Source organism: Fringilla coelebs, assembly GCF_963513975.1.
Source record: "Fringilla coelebs genome assembly, chromosome: 1".
Classification (NCBI taxonomy): Eukaryota; Metazoa; Chordata; class Aves; order Passeriformes; family Fringillidae; genus Fringilla; species Fringilla coelebs.
In genome coordinates this window covers 124347346-124374388 of record NC_140028.1, presented here as the reverse complement: position 1 = coordinate 124374388, position 27043 = coordinate 124347346, and the positions used below count along the sequence as shown (strand labels likewise).

At 35.9% G+C, this 27043-nt stretch overlaps 1 protein-coding gene across 1 annotated transcript in view; it reads right to left on the bottom strand.

Moving 5' to 3' along the window:
- MEOX2 (mesenchyme homeobox 2) overlaps positions 1 to 27043 on the bottom strand; it is a 52404-nt gene continuing 25361 nt past the window's right edge. Inside the window, exons 2-3 of the mRNA XM_084220758.1 lie at positions 13725 to 13897; positions 1 to 1278 (exon numbers count right to left, since the gene is read on the bottom strand). Of these exons, the coding sequence (XP_084076884.1) occupies positions 1054 to 1278; positions 13725 to 13897 (398 nt within the window). The 3' untranslated portion in view covers positions 1 to 1053. The remainder of the gene's footprint in view (positions 1279 to 13724; positions 13898 to 27043) is intronic.

The following is a 27043-nucleotide window of genomic DNA, read 5'->3' as shown; positions in this document are numbered from 1 at the left end:
TTTACAAAGTACAATCAATAGTTTGCATTAAATTTTGGGGTTTGGTATTTGCCTGTATGTACACAAAAGCTTATAACAGAAAATATGTCTTGATTTTAGACATGGGACACAATATAGAGTTACCTTCATATTTTGATTCCTACCAACATAAGCAGTTGATAATAGCTTTCAGTTTATCAGCTATTTTTTCAAACTGAACATGAAGCAACAACATTTCTGCAGAGTTTTCAGCATTTATCAATGTACTCAATTATGACAAAGTAGAGACGAATAATCCTTTGGAAAGTTTCCACTGAGCATGAGTGGAACATGACATTTTTGGCAGGTTACTGGACTATCCTTATGATTGTAAAAATCACTTTTTGCAGTTACAAGATAGGAAGAATTGAGGAGCTAGGTAAATTTAATAATACCCTATTAGCAGCAGTTGATAGTAAATGCAACATAAGGTTTGTTTTGTCTGTCATACAAGGATGTGTCCTAGCAGACACTGTTGTATTGTTCTCTACTTGAACAAAAGTATCTGCATGTATTGTATGTCTTTGGTAAAACAAAACAAAGATATAGAGACAAAAAGCCATTTATTGTCATGAGTGACTATTGCCATCAGCTAATATGAATGCATTGCTAAAAATTAGTGAAGACAGGAAAATGCTGTAAGGTAAATATATACAGAGTTAAAATACATTTCTTATCCACTAGATAGTGATTTTGTGGCACTGTGGTTTTCAGAATATAACGTCTTTGAGAGCAATGTAATTTTCAGTGCAAGCTTAAGCAAAAATACCTGCCCGCTGTCATAAAAACGACAAACAAATCTGGAATGTTCAAAGTAAGTTTGTCTTCCACTTCTCCACTCTTGAGGCACCTTTAAGACATGGCACTTACTGTAAACCATCTAAGAATCGAGAAAAGCAGACACAATAAGCCTGAATTTTCCATAACAACTTTAAAGATCACTGCCAGAGTCACTTGCATTAGTAAACGATGCCTGTGTAAGGCTTGCCAGCAAAGCATCTTTCCTGAGAACGGAGCTGGGACACTCTCTGTGTATCATAAGTGTGCATGCTCAGAGCTGTGGTCGCTGTCGTGGCTGTCGTCGTTGGCTAGTGAGTCCCCCGTGTGCTGGAGCCCGGCGGCGCCGATGCCGGAGAGCTCGGAGGGGAGCAGCGTGCCCTTTTTCACATTCACCAGTTCCTTCTCCCGGGCTGCTGCCCCTTGCTGGCCCCCTTTTACACGCTTCCACTTCATCCGTCTGTTCTGGAACCAAACTTTTACCTTCACAGAAGAAAGACAAAACAAGAAAATAAAGATGGGGTCGCTGAAAGCAAAAATGAACTTTCTACCTGTAGCGCAGCACTTGGGGATTGTATTTTCCTAATGTGCCTTTCTGTCTGGATGGTAAAGAGCTTAGCAAGCTCTCCCTGAAGACCAGGCAATTCAGTTTTGGATAGGATGTGAACACTGGGGATAATGACTGCAAGGGAGGAAAAGGGGTTATTCTTAAGAAGACAGCTGGGCTATCTGCTATAGACAGTTCTGTAGGAACATCTCCCAGCCCTTTAGAAAACATTAAAAAGATCACATACTCTTGAAAAACGTAGTAATGCTATTTGTCAGAGAGAGAAACAAAGTCAAATGTTTTCCATCAAGGGACTGTCAAAAGAACATACTTTTTGAGTAAGAGAGAACGCTTCATCAGAGGGTAGTTACTCTGCAAAACAACTTGCCTGAAATTTGGCATTGCTTTCTTCTTTGTTTCAGTAAGCTGGTGATGAGTTTCAGGTGCAGCACTTTAAAGGTGCCTTTTTTTTTTAAACTTGCTAAAGTATCTGAAAACCATTTCTTACTATAAGAGCTTAAGACTTCCCTGTCTATTTCACAAATTTATTCAAATTACTCTGGTCAACTGATCCTTTATTCTGCTGCATTTAACCATAGACCCTGAGCAAATTTTTTAGACAAATAAATACCCCCAAAGTCAGAAGGAAAGGCATTTATAAACTGAGTGAAAATTAGCAAATAATTTCAGATAAGAATGAAAAAGAAATTCGTAACATGGAGGAATAAAAATGTATCTGTGTTTAAGTTATATTAAACCCCAAGATTTTACGCCAGCTGAAACTCATTTCCGCTCCTCCCCATTTCTGTATGGAAATATATGAGGGAAAAGTAAACCTAAATTATTTGCACTGCAAACCACAATATTTTTCAACAGCCAAAAGAAAAGAAGAAAAAAAAGATGTGCATAGCAGCTGTCAAATATATTAGAGCAGATTAAAGACTGATTTCTGATCAGCTTCAAGTACTGTCACTGAGAACAGTATGAATAGAATATTGTTCGGTTGATTCATTTAGAGTTAATGTTGCTGAAAAATCTCATCTATATGTGTGTGTGTGTGTGTGTGTGTGTGTGTGTTTGCAGCTCTTCAGATGAAGGTTCCACAGAAAAATAAACAATGCCTGCAACATTTAACTTGGAAAAAAAGCAAGAAAGCTTGCAATGCTGGTATATCCTCTGCTGTGTTTAGCAGAACACATTTCAGAGTTTTAAAAGAATCAGCAAGCAACAGGCACAGCAGGACATATTGTACAACATGAGTAATAGAGCCACAAAAATGCTGTTTTGCTGAATCTGTCTTACACATCCAGGAAACCTTACAGCTTTTAACCTTTACTATCACTTTAAATTTTGCATTAAAATTTTACTACAATTGAACTGACAGTGTCGCGTTCTTTGTATATGTATATAGGAAGGAGAAGAGGTTGTTTATTTTTTTAATACTCTATATTCCTGTTAAAGCCAAAGTGAGCTGTTAAAGCAAATCACTTGGGAACAGAGAAAAATTTTTCCAGGTTAGTTTAGAGCCTAAAAGCCTTAGAGCACATCTTTTCCTCTAGTCAACTCATCAGAGCCAAAAAAATCTAGCTTGCCAAGTGAAAAAAGTGCAAAAGGGAAGGTATTTATTACTGGCTGCTGTGATATTGGAAGTTATCCTACTCAAAAACTGGTATCAGAAGTGTCCATGGAAATAGCTTCTTCAGAAGGGTACAGCATTGGCAGCTTTCTGGGAGAAGTGATAATGTTATTTTTTTTCATTTTTGGTTATTTTTTTTTAACAGTGAAGTTTCCCTTGCAAAAGGCACTGCTCTACTTGATCCAGGTAGTGCAGTAGACACAGTATCTGAACATCAAAAGTAATACACTTTGGATCGGATCCATTATCACAGGATATTATCCCACTTCTTATGAAATAAGGGACAAGATAACTTTCTTTGGTAAGAAGAAGTTACAGGATGGGAGTAATTGTTAAAAGGTCCACGCAATTCTCTGAATATTTTTATGTCCTTGAACATTCACAGAATAATTCATATCACTCAAAGCCTAGAATTTTCTTGAAACCATGTTTTCTTAAACCATTACATAATCATGTATAGAAAACAGGGTTTCAAGAAAAATGACGATAATGCATTTGAAGTAAATGTTTCAGTGCACAGTCTGGATGCAACCTACTTTAACTTACTGGAATAAGAGACATCCAGACCCTCTGGATGGGTCAGTTCATTTGTGGATACTTGAGAAACCGGGGCTAATACTCCTGTGACCAGTCAGACACTGTCCCGGATGGGACAGGAGTGAGCAGGATGATTACTGCCTGGCTTCTCTTACAGGTGCTCATTTCTGTTCTCTCACAGACAAAAATAATTCTCACATCTGCTAAGCTGACATTTTTAAACTGTTTTCTATTGTAATTTAATAAATTATTCTGGTTTTCATTTTTTATGACAATACATTTTGGTTCTGCTTGTCATAATTCAGGCCACTTGACAACAGCAGAGTTGAGAGGCATCTGTCTCCTTGGGCATTATATCCAAAAGATTGACCCCAGCTTCCAGGTAATGAGTGACTGAATCCAAGCTGGGGAGAACTTCTTCACTCAGATCACCAACCTTCAGATCAGCTCATAAGTTCATGCCTTAAAGTGCCTCCACCAGGGTTTAGTAGAGGTCAGCATCTGCATATTAGTTGATATAAATCAGTTAAGGAATGATGACTTCCCTTTTCAAGAATGAGTACAAGATATATTTGCATATTCCTCCAAGAATCCAGCATGCAATGCTGTGTCTGCATGTGACCCATGGTATGGGAAACATGGCATTTGGGGAAAGTTGGGCAGAAGTGACTCAGCTACCTTTGCATGCACTCTCTTGAGTGTAGAAGGAAGAAAGTAACCCTGACAATTGCTTAGGAGGAAATATACCACTGATGAACATATAGCCTTCCCATAAAGAGAAAATGGTAACAATGTTAAAAAGGGGGGGAAAGGCGCTTTTTTGTTCATTACTTCAAATAAATTGCATTTGATTTACTTACAGAATATAAAATAAGCAATTGCTTTTTTTGGTATGTCAAAGATTATTCTCAAAAGTTAGAAATTATTTACAGTCAAGTTTATAACTGAAAATACTGCGAGTTTATTTTGATGCCATTTGCTGTGTTAATGTACAGCAGGGTTCTTATAGAAGGGAATGCATTATACATATACAAAATATTTTTTTACTATATATTTCTTTATGTCCTCCATTATGAAGTATTGAAGTCCACTTTTGATCTGATCCAAAATACACTAATGTCAATATGAGTTTTTTCATGCAGCTCAATAGACTAAATGAAGACCTTAATGCTCATGTGCTAATAATATGAGACATGTACTTCACTTGTTATTTCCTCTAGAGATCAAATTTAGATATTGGAATTCTGAACTCCTTTGGATCTGAAGGTCAGTTATAGATGGTGTAATTGTTACTGATATGTGATCCATCGATATTTTAGTAATGGAAAGGAAGTGAAGCAAACTTTGTGTGAAGTAATTCAGAGCATCAGTTTATCTTGGTTCATGGGAAAACATGCTTTTTGAACATATAACTCATTTAAATCTTTCAGGTCTTGCCTTAAACATTAATCAAAACAAAACACCCTGAGAAACATAAAGGAGAGAGGACAAACAAAGAAGATACAAAATAAAAAGGAATAGAATAGAATAGAATAGAATAGAATAGAATAGAATAGATCAGATCAAGAGTGCTAGAGAGTGACTGAATGACTGAAAGCAAAATAAAGAAAATTTGAAATAAAAATAGAGAGAAAAAATCCTTCCTGAAGTGAACTTTAAAATTTTTTGAAATTTCCCCCACTGAAAGAACTACTAGTGATATTCACAACTTTTGCAAAAAATTATATCCTTTAAAGAAATTTAAAGGTCTACTGTGACAAACTTAATAATATTTACAAAGCTTTTAATGCTATTTTTCAAGGCTAAGTTAGCTCCAGCAGGGTTTGAGAGTGCTCACCACCTTCCAGAATCAAGTCCTGATTGCCTACTGTTTATTGAAATGCATTCCCTCGTCTCCACCCTTTGACTAGCACAACTTGACTGCATAGAGCAAGCATGTGTATGCACAGAAAACAAAGGAAGTGGCGGGAAATGAGCTGTATTAAAGATGATGGTAGCATTAACAGCTGTTTCTAAATCAGCGCTTATGAGCCAGGCTATTGAGCACATCTGCTTACTGGCACGAAAGCCCTGTTTCTTTTCCCTTAGTCAACAAGTTGTTTAGCATCTGCATCTCCACATCTGATGATTAGGCCGTTACTTTAGATACAAGTAAATTATTTCTCATCGTGTATCTCCTGATCTACAAGATAAATGCTTTTGCTGTGACCAATTTATTTTAAGGTCTGCTCTGTAGGAATCATAGGAGGGGAGTCAAAACAATGAGGTTGACATTGTTAGTGTCTACATTGCCAAAATAATTATTACATACTTATGATATATAGGTCCTTAGTAGTCTTAAGGACCACATGATGGGCTGTGTTGGATGTGTATCTTTAATACAACTTCCTTATCTGGACATCAACAACTCCTCTTGATTAAAAATGTAAATATTTCCTAAACTTCTGATTTAATACTCCTTCTTCAGCAGAGCCTTTCAGTCATGTTAACTTTAAGAATAATTGAATGAAAAAGTAATAACTGAATTCAAACTATCTTAGTTCTACTATCAGCTCCCTTTCTTCTTTTAAGAAAAAATACTTTCTTTTTATAAAAGCTATTTTCTGGAAATGAAAAATTCTTTCCTAAAATCCGGTTTTCTATTCCAGGTTTTAGTGGCATGAGTCCCAAACAAGATTAAAATTTGAGGCCTGATAGCTAGAGAACCTTAAAAATTAGAAACAAGAGTCCTGTGCCAGTTGTAACTATTCTTTTGCTTTACGGGATCCGTATATCTAAGCAAGAGTCTTTGCAGTCAGTATCCTAAATTCCATGTTCTAATATACCTAAATGACATGTCACGACGACCAAAGTATCAAGCCTTTAAAGCATTCTGTCTCTGTCCATTTACTTTTGCTTTTATTATTTTAAAATCTTTCAATTTACTTTCTTCTGATACAGACAAACATATGAATAACAAAAAATAACCCTGAGTTTTCAAAATTAGAAAAAAATATTACGTTTACTTCTAAACTTTCTTTGGCCTTGAAAACATTCCTGTTATTTTTAGATAGTACGTTTATGCTGCCAAGTTTTAAGGAAAGTCAAACTCTTGAAATTTACAGAAATCACTGGAGTTATACAGCTGAAGCTTGCCTTTTTTGTATGCATACAGATAATATTTTCATGATAGTTTATTCAGAAACTTATAGGAGTAAATAGAAGTGCACAGCCTACGAATAAATTTAAGTGGTCATAGAATACAACTGGAAGAAATTCCATTTTCTATTCCAAAGAAATTATCATAAAAATCTCAAATATATTTTAGAGATTAAAACTAATTTAAATAAATCTTAGTATTAAATAGCTTCTTAGTTATTATAAAATATTTCTAAATCCATCACTTGAAGAAAATGGACTTATCTTTGGAAATTAAGGAGTGGTACCAGAACCTTGTGATTAAAATTACTTAAGTCACCTGCTCACTTATTTAAAATGATCTGCTTCGTGTTACATTACAGAACTTTACACTGAATGTGTACAAGTACTTTGCAGCAGCTGTTGAGAAAAAAGGGGAGGTTTTGGCAGGTGCACAAAGGACAGCTGGAGCTTTTGGCACCCAGGAAGGTGTAGGAGTGAGTTCTGGTTTATCGTTACATAAAAGTCAGTTGAGATTTTGGTACTGCTTAGGTGATACATTCTCCTTTCTACCTCCCACGTTTAAACAGGGATGGAATAGACATTATATTTCAGAGGACAGCAGTGACAGCACTACTTCATTCCAGTTTCAAAAATCTTTGGGAGCAAATCAGTTTACCTCCCTCTACTCCATTCAAAGAACAGTTGCCGTCTCCGCCAATGGTCTTCAAAATTGCTTTCATGATCAAACAGCTAATCCTCCTGAATCAAACCCTCTCTAAGGTAGATTTTGCAGTTCACATATCTTAAGCAGAAAGACAAACACTATTTCAGGTACCTTCCTCCTAGTGACTTGTTTTACATAATCTAAGGATATATTTTTTGTAAAATTAGTCTTTCCTTTTTTTGGTTAAAGGCAAAGAAAGGCAATCTGTGGGGCTGCTGCTTAAACTCCCTCTACCTTATTCTCCTTTAATACATCTTTTTAGAGTCTACTTTCATCCATTCCTTTACTATGTATAGTACCTAAAGGGGGCTTACGAGGATAGAGAGGGCCTTTGATAAGGGCATATAGTGATAGGACAAGGGGGAATGGTTTTAAGATGAAAGAGGGTAGGTTTAGATTAGATATTAGGAAGAAATTCTCTACTGTGAGGCTGAGGTTGCCCAGAGAGGTTGTGAACTTTCCATCCCTGCAAGTGTTTAAGACTGAAATGGATGAGGATCTGAGCAACTTTGTCTAGTGAAATGTTCCCTGCCCATGGGCAGTTGGAACTAAATGATCTTTAAGGTAATCTAACCCAAACAATTCCATGATTCTATGATTGTGTGGTCCAAACCTACAACATAAACAAATGGTGGAAAACTAATTTGTGGGGAAGATGACCTTTAGCTAAACTTTCCTCTTCTTTGTATAGACATTTACCTCCATAAATTACTCACATGTAGAGTATTTTACTTCATGATAAAAAAATTATAATGTTCATCACTTTGCACCCATTTTGCACAGATCAATATTTTTCAATGGCCTGCAGAAAAAATATCTCCTTTATTGTACATGTTCATTTTTGACTCTCCAAAATAATTTGTTCTCCACTGATTTATTCTATTTCTTAAAGTGACTACAAATGACAAATTTAAAAGCTCATCTCTCCCTAAAGAGGTGATAGAAGAAGCCACATCTTTCTCAACTTGAGTCTAAGGAGCAGGGGTAGGTAATATCCGTGCCTCACACACTTTGTAAAAGCAGCTGTATGAGCTGGTAATATTCCTCTCTATATCACATATGCTTCTTGGCACAGGCAGAGGTTTCTCCCCACCCAGAACCTCACAAGGTTTCTCTGCAGGTGTAGGGTCCATTCACAACTGACAGCTAGAAGTTCTTGGATCTTTGCATATGAATTGCTTGTTTGAATTCAATCAATGCTGCAAATTAAATATGCTGATTGATTTTTTGCCATGTGATTTTTTAAAAATGATTGTTGTAAAAATCAAAATTATGCACTAATTATAACTAAGTTTTCTAGCTGCATGCTTTCCTGAGAAAGAACAGAGGTAGCACAGTAACTCTTACTGTTGGTATTTATATTGCTCAAGACAAATATCAAAGTTTTATTTTATTAAGAGTGTTACTTTAAATAAACAAAAAAATCTAAAGGATTTCAAACCACACAGACTCATTATTAGAGTGTGGATAGAGTGTGCTTAACACATGGAAGTGTGGAATGAGCAGCTGCCTTTCAAAGATGTGACAGCATGACAGACAGATAGAGTCGAGCCTGTTTATCAATACAATTGGATTTTGTTTGAGTTTTGTTTGAAAATATTCATCACCTAACCTCAGAAAACTCGCTTCCTAAAGTAGAAAACTAGTTATGCCATGTAATGCATGAAGAGACATTTATACTTCCAGAGGCTGTGCAGAACAAACACATGATGGAGGAATACTGAACTCCTGTTTTCTTGCCTGGGTGACAAAGTGAAGCTACTCTTACCTTACCTGTGAAGTCCAAAAAATGCAGTGATTTGTGTCCCTTGACCTTTGTAATGCTGAAAAGTATTTCAATCAAGTAACTTGCGATGAAGTTTTGAGGTAACCAGGTCTAGAGAAAAATTTTCTAATGGTAGATTTCATGAAGAATTTGCATGGTCTTAACAATGCAGTGCTACAGCGTGGGTTATGGTACTATACCAAAGTATAATTTAAATAATAGGGCTGCTTGTTTCCATTTCTGGCAGGAAAAAGGCATCACAAAGCTTCTTTCTTTGTGACTCATTCCATGTTGGTACCACATGCATGAAGTCAAACACTTGATACAAAAGCATTCTTCACTCGGACAAAATTTTGTCCTTTGCCTATGCAAAATCAGTGGCTTTAGGCTTTTTATAAATAATTGGTAGCCTCTAGGCAGATATTGGAAATTAAAGGAGAGAAGAAATAAACCTCTCGTGGCCATCAGCACAATTTAATCTGACTAGGTGGGATTTTCCGTTTGTGTTGGCAAACTGAAGCATTACATATTTGGACTGTTTATTCCGGTAACCTTAGCTAGCCTGAAGAACTGCGACATTACTCATTTGATTAGCTCCATGCAAAAAGATCTTGCGAGATGGAAAGATCTCCTACTCTTTCTATATTTGGCAGGATCAGCTCTGTAAAAATGTCCATTTTGCCACTCCTCTGATACCCTGCTGCAGCTGCTTCCTCCCCTCATCCCACGGTGAGATATTAAAAAGTCTGCATGGAACCATCTCCAAGTTTATCTGAAGGTACAAAAAAGCCAAGAATGCGTTTGTCAAGGTTACAAATATCTAGGGAACTCAGATAGTTTTTAGTCTAACTAGCTCTTCAAAATATAATAGAGGCCTGCCAGCTGAAAATTATTAACTGCTGCCTGATCTGGGATTGTGAATGCACTCTATAGGAGAGGGAGCAAGCATTATATGTACCTATATTTCTGGAGTTCTTACAATACCACAATAGAGCCATCCTACCACCAGATGTGCTTATAATGCTCTCAAAGTGCACTCTTAATATCTAGGCAATTGAGGCACTTATTTAATGTCATCCTCCTGTCTTGTAACTCAGGTTTCCTTTTTAGGGAGTGATAGGATTATTTCCTTCTCCCAAACCATATGTTGTTAGGGGTTTTTTTCATTATTATTTTTTTTTTGTGAAATAGCCTTCCATGAGTCATTTATGTTTGAATTGATCTTGTAAGTTATTTCAAAAGTCAAATGAAGCCTTACTTTGATGACTGCAGAAAACCTTAATACCCTTATATGGCTTTTTAAATATGGTTAGACATATGTTTTTTTCTACAGCCTGTTTAAATGCCAGAAAGGTAATTATGAAGTGTTAGTTGGTCAGTGCCTCTTTTAATCTGTGGCGTATGGTAGAAATTGTCACTATAGTCAAGAGGAAGATAGAGATTTTTTAAGATAATAGGCTACATGATTTATCTCACATCTTGGGGAATAGCTGAAAGTTGTAGCTTTAAGATGACCCAACAATACTTTCCTTAGATTATTTTGTTCTGCTTTGTCTGAATAATACACTTGTCTTTTTTTAAAAATCCTGGTGAAAAAATAATGCTAAACAAATAATTCTATCAGGGTTTAGATCTGCTCTCAAGCCTATTTTCCAAGCAGATACATTATTTCACCCAATAGCCAATGCTACTATTTTGCCATTGTGCTATCTCAAGGAAGTTTCAATTCTCCGTATGCAAATTCAGTGTTTCATGAGAGATTAAGAAATCTCCCAACACAAAGAGGTCTAGAGCATGAGATCAAGGCTATCACTTGTGTGTTCACTTATTTCAAACAAAGGAACTACTACTACTTTCAAACAAAGGAACTATCAGCTATTGCATTTTCTGCAAAGCAGCTTTGGGGAAAAGTAGTAAACAAAAATGGTTCTGCAAACAGCAATTTTCTAAAAATGCTACCTCATGGGAAAGAGGGGGGGGGGGGCATGGCAGATAATTCCATAAATATATTTTAGATAATTTTTTTGCACCTGTTTAAGGTAAGTATCAAATATGATTTCCTCTGTAGGGACAGCTAGTTTAAAAAAAGTAATAACGCTAGTAAGAATGGAAATAAGTGCTGTTATCTTGCTCAAAGGTAATGATTTATTTTGGTAATGATGGAAAGACAGGTCCTGAGGAGACTTCCCTCTCTTAACTGGAGAGAAAAGAAGTATTAATGTCACACCACACTCACCCTGAAGTACATTTTTAACTCATTGGAGGAATACTGATATAAAACAAGTGTGCAAGAAGAGCCAAGCCTTTTGATTTATGGCATTCAGCTTCTGAAGTCTGCCATATACCATGGAAACCCATACCCAGATCCATGCTATTTACACCATTTTTCTATCAAAGCAATAAATTTGCTTTGAAAGAGACATTTTTACTTTACAACATTACTTGGCTTAGTATGACTCAGAAACTGAAAAATACGTCCAGAATTTCCCCTCAGTGTTCACTTTTTGATTAACAATACAGCTTTTATGCTTTTTTTGTTGTTGTTTCTTCTCCTTTTCTCAGACAATTTTACTGTGGGATGATACAGAACTGGATTCTATCAAACTAAAAATCTTAATGCTTTCCTTTTCTAAGGTGGTGTTAAACAGGAAAGCAGGAAGGAAGGAAGGAGGGAAGGGAGTTATCTCTAGGAGCTCAGTTGTCACTCTGTGATAATCTGGGGAAGCAGAGAAGGATTAGATTACACAATTAAATGGACTAATGACAATGCTATAGAAATTATCACGATAATCCGCAGAATGCTTAAAACTAACGCTTTGTGACAGCTGGAGAACAGAAACTACTGCCATGACTTAGATAAATTCTCTGAACTTTTGTAGCTGGACTGTGTTTTCTCCTCTGGAAACAATATTCAATATTTATCTGTCCCTTTTCAGTATGCTAAATGCTTTTAGATTAACTATTCCCTTCAGGATAATGAACTGTCTCTTCATTTAGTTGTACTACTCAACATGATCTTTGAAGAAAAGAATATAGAATTTATTAGGGAGAACACTTAAATTCTAGGACAAATTCACCATTATTAAATATAGGGATATATCCAGCTGACTGATTCCTGTCAAATTGGCCAAAAAAAAGAATTTTTTTTAAATTTATCATCGTTCAGTTTCATGCCAACTCTACCTTTGTCAAGAAAGAAATTCTTTTCAAATTCTTGTCAAGACAAGAATTCATTCCTTTTCCGCTTAGCTGTCAAAATCAGGTGTGAATCTAAATAGCATAGACAGTAGAAATGAAAAAAGGCAAAATTTTATCCATTGTTTGATATAAAATAATGTGCTTCACAAATGTAACTACTGTACTTAAGTAACTGAAAATTACCCCAGTGAAACTTGGAACTATGGTCAAATCAAACAAGAAATTGTGTTTTTCTTGAAAAGCTCAAAGGCATAGCCATTCTCTAATAGAAGCTTTCAAAGCAAAAAGCTGTTGCATTTGCTTTTGTGAGTTCATTTTTTTTTTTTTTCAGAAAATGCTGGATTTTATCTGGATTTGATATATGTACCTATGGCAGGTGTTAATGAAAGTCAAGAAAATTGAAAATCATCTTATGTGTAGACTTCACAAATCATTGTGCTATTTTGGTACCTAATTTTGACTATATCATCATCTTACTGATTGCTTCTAAAGCAATCCCTCAATCTTATATTGATTCATGAAAAAAGAATGTCTGCCTGTCAGTGGGCAAAAAGCTTTCCATTTTAATATTAAAACTGTAGGAAATATTTAATTAGATTTTGTGTACTTTAGGCCAGTATTCTAAACTTCTTTACTAAAATACATTTACACATTTTCAAAATGTGTACATTGATGTAATTATTATTTGAAATGTGACTTCATTACCTATTTAGTGTAAAGAGATGAGATCCTGAAACACTTAAATACATGTGTAACATGGATATTTCCATTAGAAATCAATGTGACAACATGCATGATGAAACTTAAGCACATGCAGAACTGTTTCCTGGACCAGGGTTTGGTGAGCAGGAAACCAATAACAGTGATAAGAAATTCCATCATCTCCTCTGCTTTCACAGAGCAGGGTAAGATAAAGGGGTTTAAAATGCCTGTATCCCAGTTTTGCTGGCGTTCCCATTTTTGCTGCCATCTGGAAACAGGATGTTCAGAAACTGCATTAATGGCCACTGCATATACTTAATAGACTGAACCAAGTTGCTCGTGTTTGTTGCATGCAGGCAAATCAACTACTTGTGCATACAGTGTTTGGGACCTACCCACTCTTCAATGACATCAGTGTGGACAGATTAGAAAAGACATGCACCCACCTAACAGATCTATTACTCATGCTTTTATCTTCCATCTCTGCCTAATAGATGAAATTAATCTGTAAGTGGTACATATAAAACTATAAATGACTTTCATAAGAGAGATAATAAATGTATATAATTTTGCTAAAAACATTCAAACTGAGGTATCAACATAAATATTATCATTATAGACTGGAGCTTTACTGTGAGAAGCTACTAATCACTGGAAGATATTGGTCAGGCATTTAAAGTCCATTATTTTTCATCAGTACCTGTCTTTCAGTGAGGTCAAGATTTACTGCTATCTCATATCGTCTCAGCCTGGTCAAATAGTTATGATGAGCAAATTCTGCTTCTAGCTCTCTGATTTGCTCCTTGGTGAAAGCTGTCCTTTCCTTCCTGGGTTTACTGTTGACCTCTGTCTTGTAGTTTCCTTCTTGGGAATCTGAAAAAGAAAAAAAAGGCAAAAATGTATGTAATTACAAACGTACAGCTAAATAGAAAACAAGCCCAAAGACAACAACAAGCTAAAGTTACATTTTTCAAACTTTCTTCTCTCTGAAACGCACCCTTGCTTTCATTCCTATGGATCCTTTGCTGTAAATCAGGAAAGCAGAAGTAATTCTGGCAGGCTTGAGCTGCTGCTTCCATTGACACACATCAAACTTTAGCTTAAAACCTTGCAGTGTTTCATTTTCTAACAATTCTCTGAAGAATTTCTGCAAAGCTTCAATTCCTTCCCCACTGTTGGCAAATCTCAGTGCCTCCAACCAGTACAGGATATGTATCATTTGATTACTGTATAATGAGCAACACTTCAAGAATCTCTCTCCCCTATCAATTCACTAATACCTTAAGCCAAAGCTGTTTTACAGCAGACACTTTAAGGTTTAGTGCAGTTACACTTTCAGGGAAAGCTAACAGACAAAGCATAGGAAACTGAACACACGTCAAAAGGAAGTTGGTCCTATCCCATGTCCCATGGGATCTCCTACTAATGTTGGTGCAGGTAGGAGCTTTTTGGCACAGCTGGTATCAATATAGGAAACTTGCTACCTCTGATGCTCATTACCTAAGGGATACTTTGGCCACTATAGAAGGAGCTTTGCTGAAAGTTTCATTATCACCCTCATGATTCCTTTTACTCTCAGAAACAGGTATATTTGTTCCTGACCCAAACTATGGAACTCAGTAACTCAGTGGCAGTCATTCTATTGCTGTCACTGAAGTCAGCTTAAATAAATGAATGTTCAAACCATAAGGAAAAAAAAAAGAGAGAGTGGAAAGAAAAAAGAAGGAAAGAAGGAGAAGAAAAAAAAAAAAGACCAGACATTTGTAAGTTTGGGTATGATACAACACCTATAAATCCAAAATTAGCAGGAGATCACTACACGTATCATTAGTCAAATTCTGGCCTCACGAACCATCTTAAAAATGTCACAGATTAATTCACACTTCAGCTGCTGATTTAAATAGAAACGTGCATCAACATCCAAATGAACTGGCTCGCAAAAATCACTCCCTGGGACTCTGTGTCAGATGAATCATCGGCATGCCTGAGCCTGTCCAACTGGCCAATGAGTCTGGTTTCAAATCTACATTTTATAAAGGTATAAGAATGTTTTCACTTTTTGTCAGTCACTCTGTTGCTTGGAAGGGAACTTTCGGGTCTTTTGGGTTTTATTTAATGAGAACTGTTGATTCTTCACTCAGTGCTATAGTCAATAATTTAAAATATTTTAAAGCTAATGTCTGCGTATCACCAAACCTCTGCTTTTGCTAACATGACACACAGAACTTTACTTCAAATGTGAAATGTAGTGCTGGCTGTATGACTGAGGGTATCCACCAAAGTTGTTGAGTGTATCTGGGAGTTGTTCAGCCATAAGTGGAGTCAGGATTTCCTAGGGTAGTACATTAGATGGCAGGCCTATTGACAATAGTGTGGGGCCAAGGTCTGTTTCCAAACTCAACATAGAAAACTCAACATAGAAAACTTGATATTTCAAAACCACTTTACACCTAGAAATTCACATTTCTTCCTTTATACTAGTCAGCAAACTAGTCACTGTAACTTCTCTCCACGTTTTTCTGTTTCATTGTTTTTTTTCCTTTAAATTTCTCTGTCTGGCACCCCATTATAAGGTCCAAATACTAGTAGATCACCCGAATTTAAGTACTTAAACCCCTACATCTCCATTCCATTGAATCACTGAAGAGACAAATCTAAATCATTATTCTTACCATTTTGGCTAACCATTCTTATACTGCCAGATGTGTTTCATATATGTTTAAAAGCAGATGGGTGTGCATGGCATTATGTGCTGCATGACACAAAAAATTAATTTTATGCAAGTAATTTCAAAAGTCCTCTTAGAACTGTCCTGGTCACCCTGTGCCTGTGTGAGGCCATGAGCTAAAAAGTCTTCCCATGTCAGTACTTGCTATAAGAAAGATCCATGGCTCACTGCTTTCCAGACTAGAGTTTGTGTCCTTAAATACAAGTAATGTACCTACATATGACACTGATACCATATCAAAAATTATATACTAGAAATGAAGCCATATGTCTGGATGCACAACAAAAAGAGGGGTCAAGGCTATAAAACCTTGGTAGCTACTTCCATTGTGAATATTTGAAGGGAAAAACTTAAGGAGTACCCATCCAAACGTCTCCCAGGAAGATACTGATCTCTGTAAGTGACTGAGACTTGTAACATGAGCAATTTTTACAAGCAGACAGTTCCATGAGGAAAACGGCTTTGCTGTACATCAGCAAGGGGTTTTTCATAAAGAGCCAATGGTTCTTGGGATACTTGGGATACTTAAAAGGGAAGGGGAGGAATACTGGGATAAGGAAAGAGGAATATAACTGCATTAGTAGTCTAGTCCATCGTCTTTGCCAAAAGAGAGGATTCAGGACTGCTATCAATGTTAGCCCACACAGATCCTGTGCAAATATAAACATTCTTGGACTATTGGTTATTTAGACATTTCTTCTATGGCTGGATACAATGCTGAATTCTAAATGTAATAGTTTTGTCAGCAGTAAGATTCCACCAGCAGACTGACACAGTGGAAAAGTTGCAGGGTTTTATTTGTTTTTGAGAATATCATTGATTTGATTTGTAATAGTTGAAATACACTAAAAACCACATGGTATATTCAAACACTGCTGAAAGCAGAAGTTGGAGAGGTCAACAAATTCCTGGGACAGGTACAGAGAGTGACTCCCTCTCAATATTGAGGTAAATGCAACAGAGCATCTGGAATCCCAGAAAATCTGTTTCAACAAAAATACGGCCAGCAAGACAATGGCATTTTGCTTAGTGCATTTGAGATATTGAAAATTTATGTAAAAAGAGACTTATATGGGTACTAGTTAAGTAATCATGAGTCTCTTGCTGTCATCTGACCTGCTTGCTGCAGTGTTGCTGTGATTCATGTACAGGTTGCCTTTTATGTTCTATTGATGTCATTCTGCTTGGAATTTTAGTTTTAAAATTTGGGGTTTTTTTTAATTTTGAAGGAGAAAGAATCTAGGTTTACTAATCAGTTGTTGTTTTTTTAAAGTCTCTATAAAGCCAAGATTGGGAACTCCCATCTCGTTCTGACCTTCAGGACTCTGTTCATATCACCTGACTAGCTTCTCTTTGGTGGAAAATGGGTGGGAGACTTGGAAGAGATTCTTGGCACAACTCACGTCAGCCTACATCTGTTTTGCAGCTGTTGCAACTAAGGCAAGAAAAAGGTCCCAAGAACCTTAGTTTTCTTCTACTGGCTACATCTTATGCCAAGTGGTAGGTGTAGAGGCAGAGAACAAAGCCTAGGGAGAACTCAGTTAGACTACTTGCCTCTCAAAAGGCACACATAAAATACATACAGATGGTACTAACCACTTGATGAAAAATACAGTAATCTATATTGTCTGTCTTCTGCCTTCTGCCAGACAAATTCTGGCACACTTTCAGAAGATGTAGCCTACATGCAGGTATTTGTACCTTATCAGTCTCTCTTTTGGAAACCTTTGTTCTTTAGATGTCAAGTAATGTAGGCAGTTAAACACTGCTTTGAGGGACGCAGGTCATGCCTTTTCTTAGAACTGTTTTTATCACTTTTCAAAAACTCCAGGCATCATCTTTAATATCTCCTGTTAGACAAAAATACTTGTTGGTAACTGATGTAAGAAGGTACTGTTTGGAAAGACATTCAGAGTTATAAATGGCTGTTCCACAAATCTTTGAAGACTAAGATTTTTGCCAAGTTTAATAACAACTCAAGATTTATTTTAAAAAAAATCATTCCCAATCGCACTATTCCCCACCCTCAAAAGTTACTTCTGCTTTACTTTAAGGAATGGTTTGTTCTTAATCCCAACATTTGTATCATCCCACCAGAGTTCCTATTTCCTTCTCTATACATCCAGAGCTGAAGAATGCCAAGCAAACACGGGATCAAATTCCTATACAGTGATAATTTTGATGTTTTTGCTTCTGATACATGCCTAAGGAAAAAGAAAGGCTGATCACAGAATATTGAAAGAGACTGGTGAGGATATCTATGGTACAAAGGTCTGCTAGTAACCAGCTAGGGCCAGAATCAAAGTTAAAATATGCAAGAAGCACCAATTTTTTTCTTGGATTAGTTCAACAGCTGACATACCTTCATTTCTCAGACAGAAATGAACATTAAGTTAATACCAGTAATGTAAATCCCCAGACAAAATTTTTCAAAAATAAATCAGATTGCTCATGTTCTACTGCTAGTTACAGAAGGTTTTCAGATCCTGATATCCACACTGAGAGTGATTAGTGACAATTACCACTAATGATTTTTAACAAAAGGCCATAAGAATTTTACTTTTATTGCTCAATATTCAGGTTTTCAAATTTCATTAACAGTTTGCAACACTTACCCTTGAAAAGCCCCCAGCAGGAGCAAACAATTTCTAAATTTATTTCATTATTAATTTATAGTGAAGTTAGATAAATTATGTGTCCTTAATTGCATACCTTCCTATAAATGATGCTCAAGTGTCTGTGCAAAACAACTACTACCTAGGTATCTACTTTGAAATGAAGCAATCTATACAAAGTATTAAAAGCAAAAACCTTGCTACTTATGAGTATTTAATGTTTTATGAAAAAATATTTCTTTCAAACATAAATCTTTGGCATTTGTTTAAATAAATGGCATGTAAAAACTTCTAAAAATCAAAAGAAAACAATAATGATATGTGATTCAATTCAAAATGCTTGCTTACTTTTCTTTTTTCTTTGAGACATGAGCAATGTGAACTAAGGAAGAAGTAGCAAGGAGATGGTGCAAAGGTCTCCATATGGTTCCTATTTTTTTCCACAAACTACATGTGAGAGCAAGATTTACCAGAAACAGTCACCTTCAGACATTTTTGACATTTAATACAGAATATTATGAAGTTTTTATATGACTTTTATTTTCTAAATTTTCAATTCAAAGTTGCTCAGAATTAATATGAAAACTTACCCTATATCCAAAACACTGCTCTTTGCTTTGCAGGTACATAAGTTAAACCCTTACTCCCTGCTTTTGTGTATAATCTTTGTACACAAGAAAAAATGATCCTATGTATCTATGTTTACTTTGATGCACCTTCTGTTATTTGCACCAAATGCTGCAGACTTTACTAATCTATTTTTGTTTCATAATTTTCCTTCTCTTCACAGTCATTTAAATAATGTTCTTAAAAGACTTTGCCTAGTGAAAAAGTATACTTCCAAATCACTGAACACCTTCAGTCTGAGTGCCTCTTTCAAGAATGTCATTAAAAGTATTTCTGGAGCTGCAATTTACTAAATATTGGAACAGACAACATCATCATTTCCATAATTCACAACTCTGCATGTGCAAGTGGGCAAAACTGCACAGTAGCACGAGTACGACGTCAAAACTACATGAATCCTTCTTTTCAGTCTAATGAAAGCAAACTTTTGTTTGCTTATTGAGTTAATGCTTTCTAACAGTCTGTGACAATTAACAATTTAAAACAGCCTCATATCCACACCCAAAGAAAACACTGACCTGGCACAGCAAAACCTGTGGGTATTCTGAAACACACTATATACTGTCCTAAACCATTACCTACTGGCTGCTGCTGCCAACATTTTGTTATTATTGCCTTCTGAAAGTAAAAGTCTAGGAATTATACTGCAGTATCGGAAACATTGATTCATAACACTGTGGCAGTAATGCTGCAGGTTCTGGAAGACACCTCTGCTTGAAAAGATGTTATTTTACCTTCTAACTATATAGCATGTACAGGTCACTGCTTCTTCAAACCTTGCACATAGGGAGGACAACATATGTATTCTCTCATATGAGTGAGAATAGTAGTGATCTAGTGAGTAGATCTTCATGTGTCAGACACTAATCTCTGTCCAAAGTCTGTGTATAACCACAGTTTATCATAGGAAAGGAGACACAGGATTTCTCTAAAAATAACTTCACAGGCTGCATTTTAATATGGCATCTTATCCACGGGGATCGACAATTCCCATTTGCAGGTACATTCTGCAGATACATCTCTTACATGCAGCAACAGATAACGTGCTGGGTTTTTTGCCTTTTTAACAAATGAGTTTTATAATTTGTTTTCATGCAGAGGAGCGTCATTAAATGATGTCAGGACCATCTCCCCAGTAATTAGGAATTAATCTTCCAGAGTAAAAGCTAACTTATAAAATTAAACCAAAAGATTTTTTTGTACAGGAGCTTCTTAGAATAAAGTTTAACAAGTGAAGAAAACACTAGCTGAGATAGAAGTTTACATAATTTCTCTTTCCAACCAAGAGGACGAGAATAAAAGGGAAGAGCAACCAAGCCCAGCCCAAACACTGTGCATACCTCAGTCATCATGGTTCTCATTATTCTGATGAAAGTTCTTCCCTGGAGTGGGGCTCTATCAGAACTCTAAGGAGTCATTAAAAGATTCCTTTTGTCATTACATTATTGTATAAAAATGATACTTGGGAAAAATTTACTTGGGAAAATAGATCTTCTCTGCCAAGACGGTGTTTGAAAGATCTAAAGGACTGCAAACTGTAGGGAAGTGGTTGCTTGAGAAGAGAAATGAGTGTAAGACACACACATTTACTTAGATAATCCCCTCTCAATAAGTCTTATCACCCTAAAAGCATAGGTTGTAGTTTTTACTTTAGCTTTGCAAATAAGAGACCCTTGTCCTGCCAAAAATACTAAGCAGTGTCCTGAGACTAGGTTAAACAGAAAGCCCTATATAACTCACATCTAAAAAAATAAAAAAGGAAACCTTTTTAAATGAAATATTGTCCATAAAAAATGGACTATGGATCATTTAATCCTTTGGCCAGTAAACTTTTTGAGAAAATGCTTTCTCTCAAGTATGTGTAGATTTGCCTCTTTAGGCAAAATATGGTTGAGGTTGCTCCACTTTTTGTGACATAAAATGCTACCTATCTAGCTTAAGATATTGCCAACAAAAATTGAGATGTGGTTAAGGAATCCAAAAACATGTGGCAGTGACTTGCTGCTAAGAAAGTCACCAGTAATACACCAAAATATACCAGTAAGCTTCCTGCATGTGCTACCTAGAATTTAAACATCATGAAAATAGATATATTACTTTTTTCTCTGCAAAGCTAGACTGCCACTGTTGGTGAATTAGAATCCAAATCACAGCAGGACAGGAACATATGTCAAGTGATGCATTTTACAAACCTTTTTTCATATGGTTACTTCTTTATATAAATGGCCATTAGTTTTATGTGCTTCCACATTGGCATTAAAAGTCTCTTTTATTTAAGCAACAGTACATTCCAATGCAAACTAGCCATGATTGCTTCCCAAACAGCAACCAGCATTTGATAATAATTCTGTTGCTTGGAAAGTGCAGACCTTGTGGATACTATTCTTTGAATCACTGAGTAAAACATTTTTAATGTGGTTACTTAGTTACTCCATGGAAAGCTGTCAATTATTTCATTTTCTGCTACCACTATAATAAATCTGCATTGTGAAATTCCAAATATACTTCTAATATGCAATTGTGTTTTACCCATAAGCAAATAGGCTTCAATTTTTTTTTGCACATTATTCGCATTATCCATAGTTAACAGAAATCAAGGTGTAATTTGATTACAGACTTCACCAAGTGTAAGCCAAGAGCTCTTTTTTCCAAAGTTGGTGTGCTCGAGATAGGCAGTGCCATTGCCTCCACTCCTACCTCACACTCAAGACCTTACATTAGAAAAAATGTAAGAAACCCAGAATTTATAGTAATTCTTGTAGGTCTTGCAACAGACCTCATCATTGTGCCACAATATGGACCTTCACTAGAGCAAATGCCCTAAAAAAGAGTGTACCATCTAGGCCAGTGTCTTAGGATAGGCCAAGTTCTTCCCCAAATTACAGCGAGTAAACTGGAGAAGCTCAAGAATTTCAATGGAATCTCTTCTCAACTACAAGGCTACCATAGCTGGTTTTGGTCCCATTGTAAATACCAGTTTACTTTGTGTAGGATCTTGAGTTGAATAAAGAAGAGTTATTTCTTAGGCTCCTTCATATATATTTTTTCAAAATATACAGGCAGAACTTACAGTCAAAATTGTGCTGACTTCTAAGTTTGCTTTTTAAAGAAAAGTTTATTGCAATTGCATAACCTCCTATCTGAAGAAAAAAATAAATACTTTGCACATAAGCCAAAGAATCTAGGATTTTAGTTTTCCATACTAAGCAATAAAAGTTGAAACACTTTACAGCAGTTTAACACAGTTTCTTGAGGGCTCCATATTGCCTAACTCACTCATCTTTTCAAAGTTTCAGGATACAGTTACACAAAGGAAAGTATTAATGGGTGCCAACAATTCCACTTTAACTCTGTCTAAGAATTATTTTGCTGCTACAGGAAACAGGAAGCCGTTTCACAGTGGTATTTTTAATGTAATTCTTCCACGTGTGTTACACTAGCTAATTTTTTTTTCCATTCATCACGAAACAGATTTATTTGGGACCCCTTAGTGATGTAGTGAAAATTTTATATATGTTGAACATATGACAGAAAAAAAGCAATGTCTGGAGCAAATCTAACATCCAATATTTCTGTTTAATCCTATGTTAGTGTGCCCTTTCTCCAATTTTTTTTTTTTAATTCAGTCTGCTTGAAATGTTTTTACTCCTTCTAAAACTTGTCCTTTTTAAACACCCCTAACTGGCCTCTAAAGTGTGTGTAGCACCTTGCAGAGCTGCAGGATCACAAATCACCTTCCATTTCACAGTCTTGATGAGTGTCACAACCCCCACACACACTTCCATGTGGTCACTCTCTGCCTTAGTGGCTGTCCCTAGTGGACATGGCTCAGCTAGTGTGGCATTACAGCTTTCAGCATGAGGCACAAATGTAATCTCTGTCTGGGTCTCTAAGAAATATAGATTTCTGTGCAAATGTATTTGCCTGCATATGTTTTAGTGACATGTTTTGTAAATCTTATTATCCCTCAGAAAGCATTAAAATGAAACCAACAGGCCCAGCTGTGCTCATAACCTACCTGACCAGATATCCAGACTTTTTTCAAAACAGAAACACACACACACACACACACACTCCCTCATACCCAAAAGGGTTGCTTTTCTGGGTGTCTTCTATTATTACATTCACAGTTTACTTTACAGTACTGTGCTGAAGTATAACACTAACTATAAAACTGGAAAAACAGTGAAATACTTTCCCACATGCAATTAAATTGAATTACCTGTCTTTCAGGGAAAGCCAAAATAAAAAGCATTGTAAAATAAATTTTTTCAGATGTTTTACCTATTTATACCATTGTCTTTCAGGCCAACCATGACAGTTTCATTTTCACTTAAAACTATTACTGTCTGTTAATATGAGATAGAAACTGTCCTAATGACTGATTTGGAAGTTCTGAATATCAGCTGGTTTTGACTTACCCTAATAGTTCCCCTATTTAGCACCATGACACATTTTCCTTTCTTTTTGTTTTCTCAAGTAATTATAAATGGCAGAATCCACTGAAAGCACCCAAAGGATTTGTCATGTTTGATGCTTATACGATTTCATTTTCAACCCATAGTACAGGTTAGTTATAGTTAAGAATCGAAAAGTGCTTGCAATAATTAAACTGAAAACCCAAAGTACTTCTCTAGATAGTATTTTGGGTGAAAGAAATAAATCTGTAAAAGAAATAAAGTCTGGCTAATAATTCAGGTTTAAATTTTCTTCTAGATATATTTTGTTAAATATTTTACAGTCTGGGAGGTCTTTTTGATGGCTAATTTTTCTTGATTGCTAACAATCAACTTTCATAGTTAAAGCCTGTGAGTCATAAATGAAAGCTTTGGCAGAGTACAATTAAAAAAATCCTTCAACTTCCATGTGAGTAAAGAGATGTAGTATAATTTCTGGAGGCCTTCCTGTATTTTAAGATTAGTGTGCATGAAAATACTATATATCCAAAACAGGAAGTTACTTCAAGTATGGGTTGAAGTACAGCTTTTGAAATGGCAGAATTTTAATGCTGTACTTGTACTGTTCCTTTTAATATGATACAGTGAGACTATAGTTACAGTAAACTGAAAATTATAAAACTTCTTTTAACTTTAAAAATGGACTGCTATTTCCAAAGGAGTTGATATTCCCTACAAAGTCTTAATTCTTTCTTTAGAAAATACAGTAAAAAGAGACTGATTGTGCAAACATGTCAGTGTGTACATAAAGTTCTGGTCTCAAGTGAGCCCATTCAGAAAAAATGTGCTAAAAAAAAAAAAAGAAACCCCCACAACCCAAAAGCACCCAATAATTAAACCCCATGTCCACAGTATTTTAGTCAAATTAAAAAGTAATTTTTTTCTCCAGCTTTATTTCTAACTCCTTGTCAGTAATGCAAAGTCTTTCTGTGATCACTAAACTCATACAAAAGTAAAACCTTCTAAAGCTTTTGTTTTCTCCAATCAGAGAGACCATTTGGCAAACAAATGTTAAATAATAGGGCCTGTCTCTTCCATCACTCACCTCCCACAGCTTGCTGCCTACAAGCTGGAAAATAAAGGCCTTCTTGGTAAAGTACTGTGCTAATGAAATATTCTGACAGTGCGTGTCAAAGCCTAGCAAATCCTGTATATTTTCTACAATCCTATACAGTATATGTTTTACTCTTCTTAAAAAAGCTCATTTTAAATACCTACCTCTTCTGGGATAAGAAAATTTAGAAACATTCATAAATATTGAACATAAAAGTTGGATAGGTATAATGTTTTTTCTTCATCCTAGAAGTTACAGCACCAAATACAAATTAAGAGGTTATTTGATTGTACGATTAATCAATTTCAAATCAGTACCCACATTCTTTAATGTGATCAGTTGTCACTTCCAGTAATGATTGGCAGCTGAAGGCAACACATTCTCCTGCCTTTTGACTTTGATAAGTATTTAACTACATCCCTCTAGGAAATTAAAATTGGTGTTACATTTCTTTGCTCCTCTTCCAACCCCAACCAGGGTTGGATCTCTGCAGTATGAGTAGACACAATACTTGAGATTATCAGATCCCAGAAACAGGGGAAAAAATTTCAATAAATCTATTAGCATACCTACTTGAAGGATGTATGAGTACACACTAAAAGCAGAGGCTCAAAGCAGCAATGAATCCCAATATTTATACTGGTAACCAGCAATTCCAGGGCTGGGCTTCATGCAACAGTAATGCATTCTGCATTTGCCTATGCTAACAGGGTGAGGAGGGGTGGTAGATAAATCTGCCTCTAAGCTTCACAAAATACCTCCTGAACTCTGGTCTGGAAGCTTTAAAAAAGAGTATGTAGCAGCTTTCAAATTCAAGAGGAATCTATAGAAGAAGAATAGAGGTCTGAAGCTTAAAAAAAAAAAAAGAGTTACAGCAGTTGGGCACAAGCCCTGGGGTGTTACTCTTTTCTACATAAAACTTTATTTCATCTACTTTTAAACCACTCAGTCACAGAAATTCCACCCCACTGAATAAAATTATTAGATATTACACTATTTTTGTCAAGAGTATCTTATTTTAAAATTGCACATCTTTGAAAGACCATTTCCAGTCTCTTTTTAGGCCTTGATAACCACCCTGAATATGGGCCTCTTGCTTTTGCTGCTCAGGATCTGGAGGCAAAGGGGACACCTAGGGACAAGGGGCTGTTTGCTTCTCATACCCATGCCTGCAATGTACAGGCTGATAGTTTCTATTGATGCAAAACAAAACCTGAACCGTCTGATCTCAACTGTCTGTTGCATGACAGAGTGCCAAAAGGCAGCTGTAAAGTGTTGAACATCATTCCCTCTCTTACCCACTGTTCTGCATAAAGCTCCTTAGCAGCACAGCACATTCAGGATTCATCTGCTTGCTGTTTGGCTATTTAAAGGGTTCAACTAGCATGATTTGCATCTCCCTTCCTTTCTGCATTCCCTAGTGGCTCCAGTCAGTAGAACAAATGTCACTAAGGCTCGGAGTTATCGTAGAGGCTGGACTGAGCATGCTCTGGTACAGCACAGCCCGACAAAAATGTTTTTTGTTGAATAACTGCACTGGTTGTTTCACATTGTTGTGATGTTTTCCAGGGGATTTATAGTCCTCTAGGGCACTGAAAACATGGAGCAATGTCTACTCTCACAGATATAAACATTGGTTTGAGTAAATAGTTAATTTTTGCTGGTATTAAAGCATTTGGCAGATGTTCATAGTCATAAACAAGAATTCTCCATCTTTCAAAACAGAAAGAAAAATTGGGTATTGACTTTCTCTATCATCCAAAAATCCAGCCTTCTCCATAAGCAAAATTGGATCCAGTTCAGTTCACAAATCTGAGTCAAAAATCAAAAGTAAAGGAAGTTAAAATGTTGGTCTGTTATGGTTATAACTATGCTGAACACATATGAAAAATCAAATACCATAACATGCTGATACATCTGATGGTTTTATGCAAGACTGCCTTGTTTCCATTAAACAGCAAAAAGACAGCTACTGTTTAACTGATGAAAACTGATGGAAAATCCTCATTACTATGTAAACAGTGGTATAAGCATAAAAAGTGTTTAGTTTATGCATCTGTGCATTTAACTGAACATTAAGCTTTTTCTAAACACAATTTAGTGCCTTCCTACTCTCATATATTTTCACTTTCTTTTTGAAAGCAGGAAATCTGTGTCCTCTCATGCCTTGAAATATAGACAAACAAAAAAAAAATTTTGTATTATATATAATTTTGTGTCAACTAACCCACCAGAAAAGCCATGTACATTGATTCTAGAATTGTAGTTTTATTTTAAAACTATTTTTTGTTGGGTGTTTTTTTTTTTTTTTGGTTTAGTTTGGGTTTTGGTTTGAGTTGGGTTTTCTGTTTGTTTAGTTTGGGTTTTGGGGGGTTTTTTTGGGTGGTTTTTTTCTTTTATTTCCAAGGGGGACTTGGGTCTTCTGTCACCCTAAAAGACTTCATTGGCTACATCATTTAGTTACTCTGCTTTGGAGTTTGGACTGCTTACTTATTTGGTGTTATTCAAAAATGCACAAATGAACCTGTTTTTCAATGG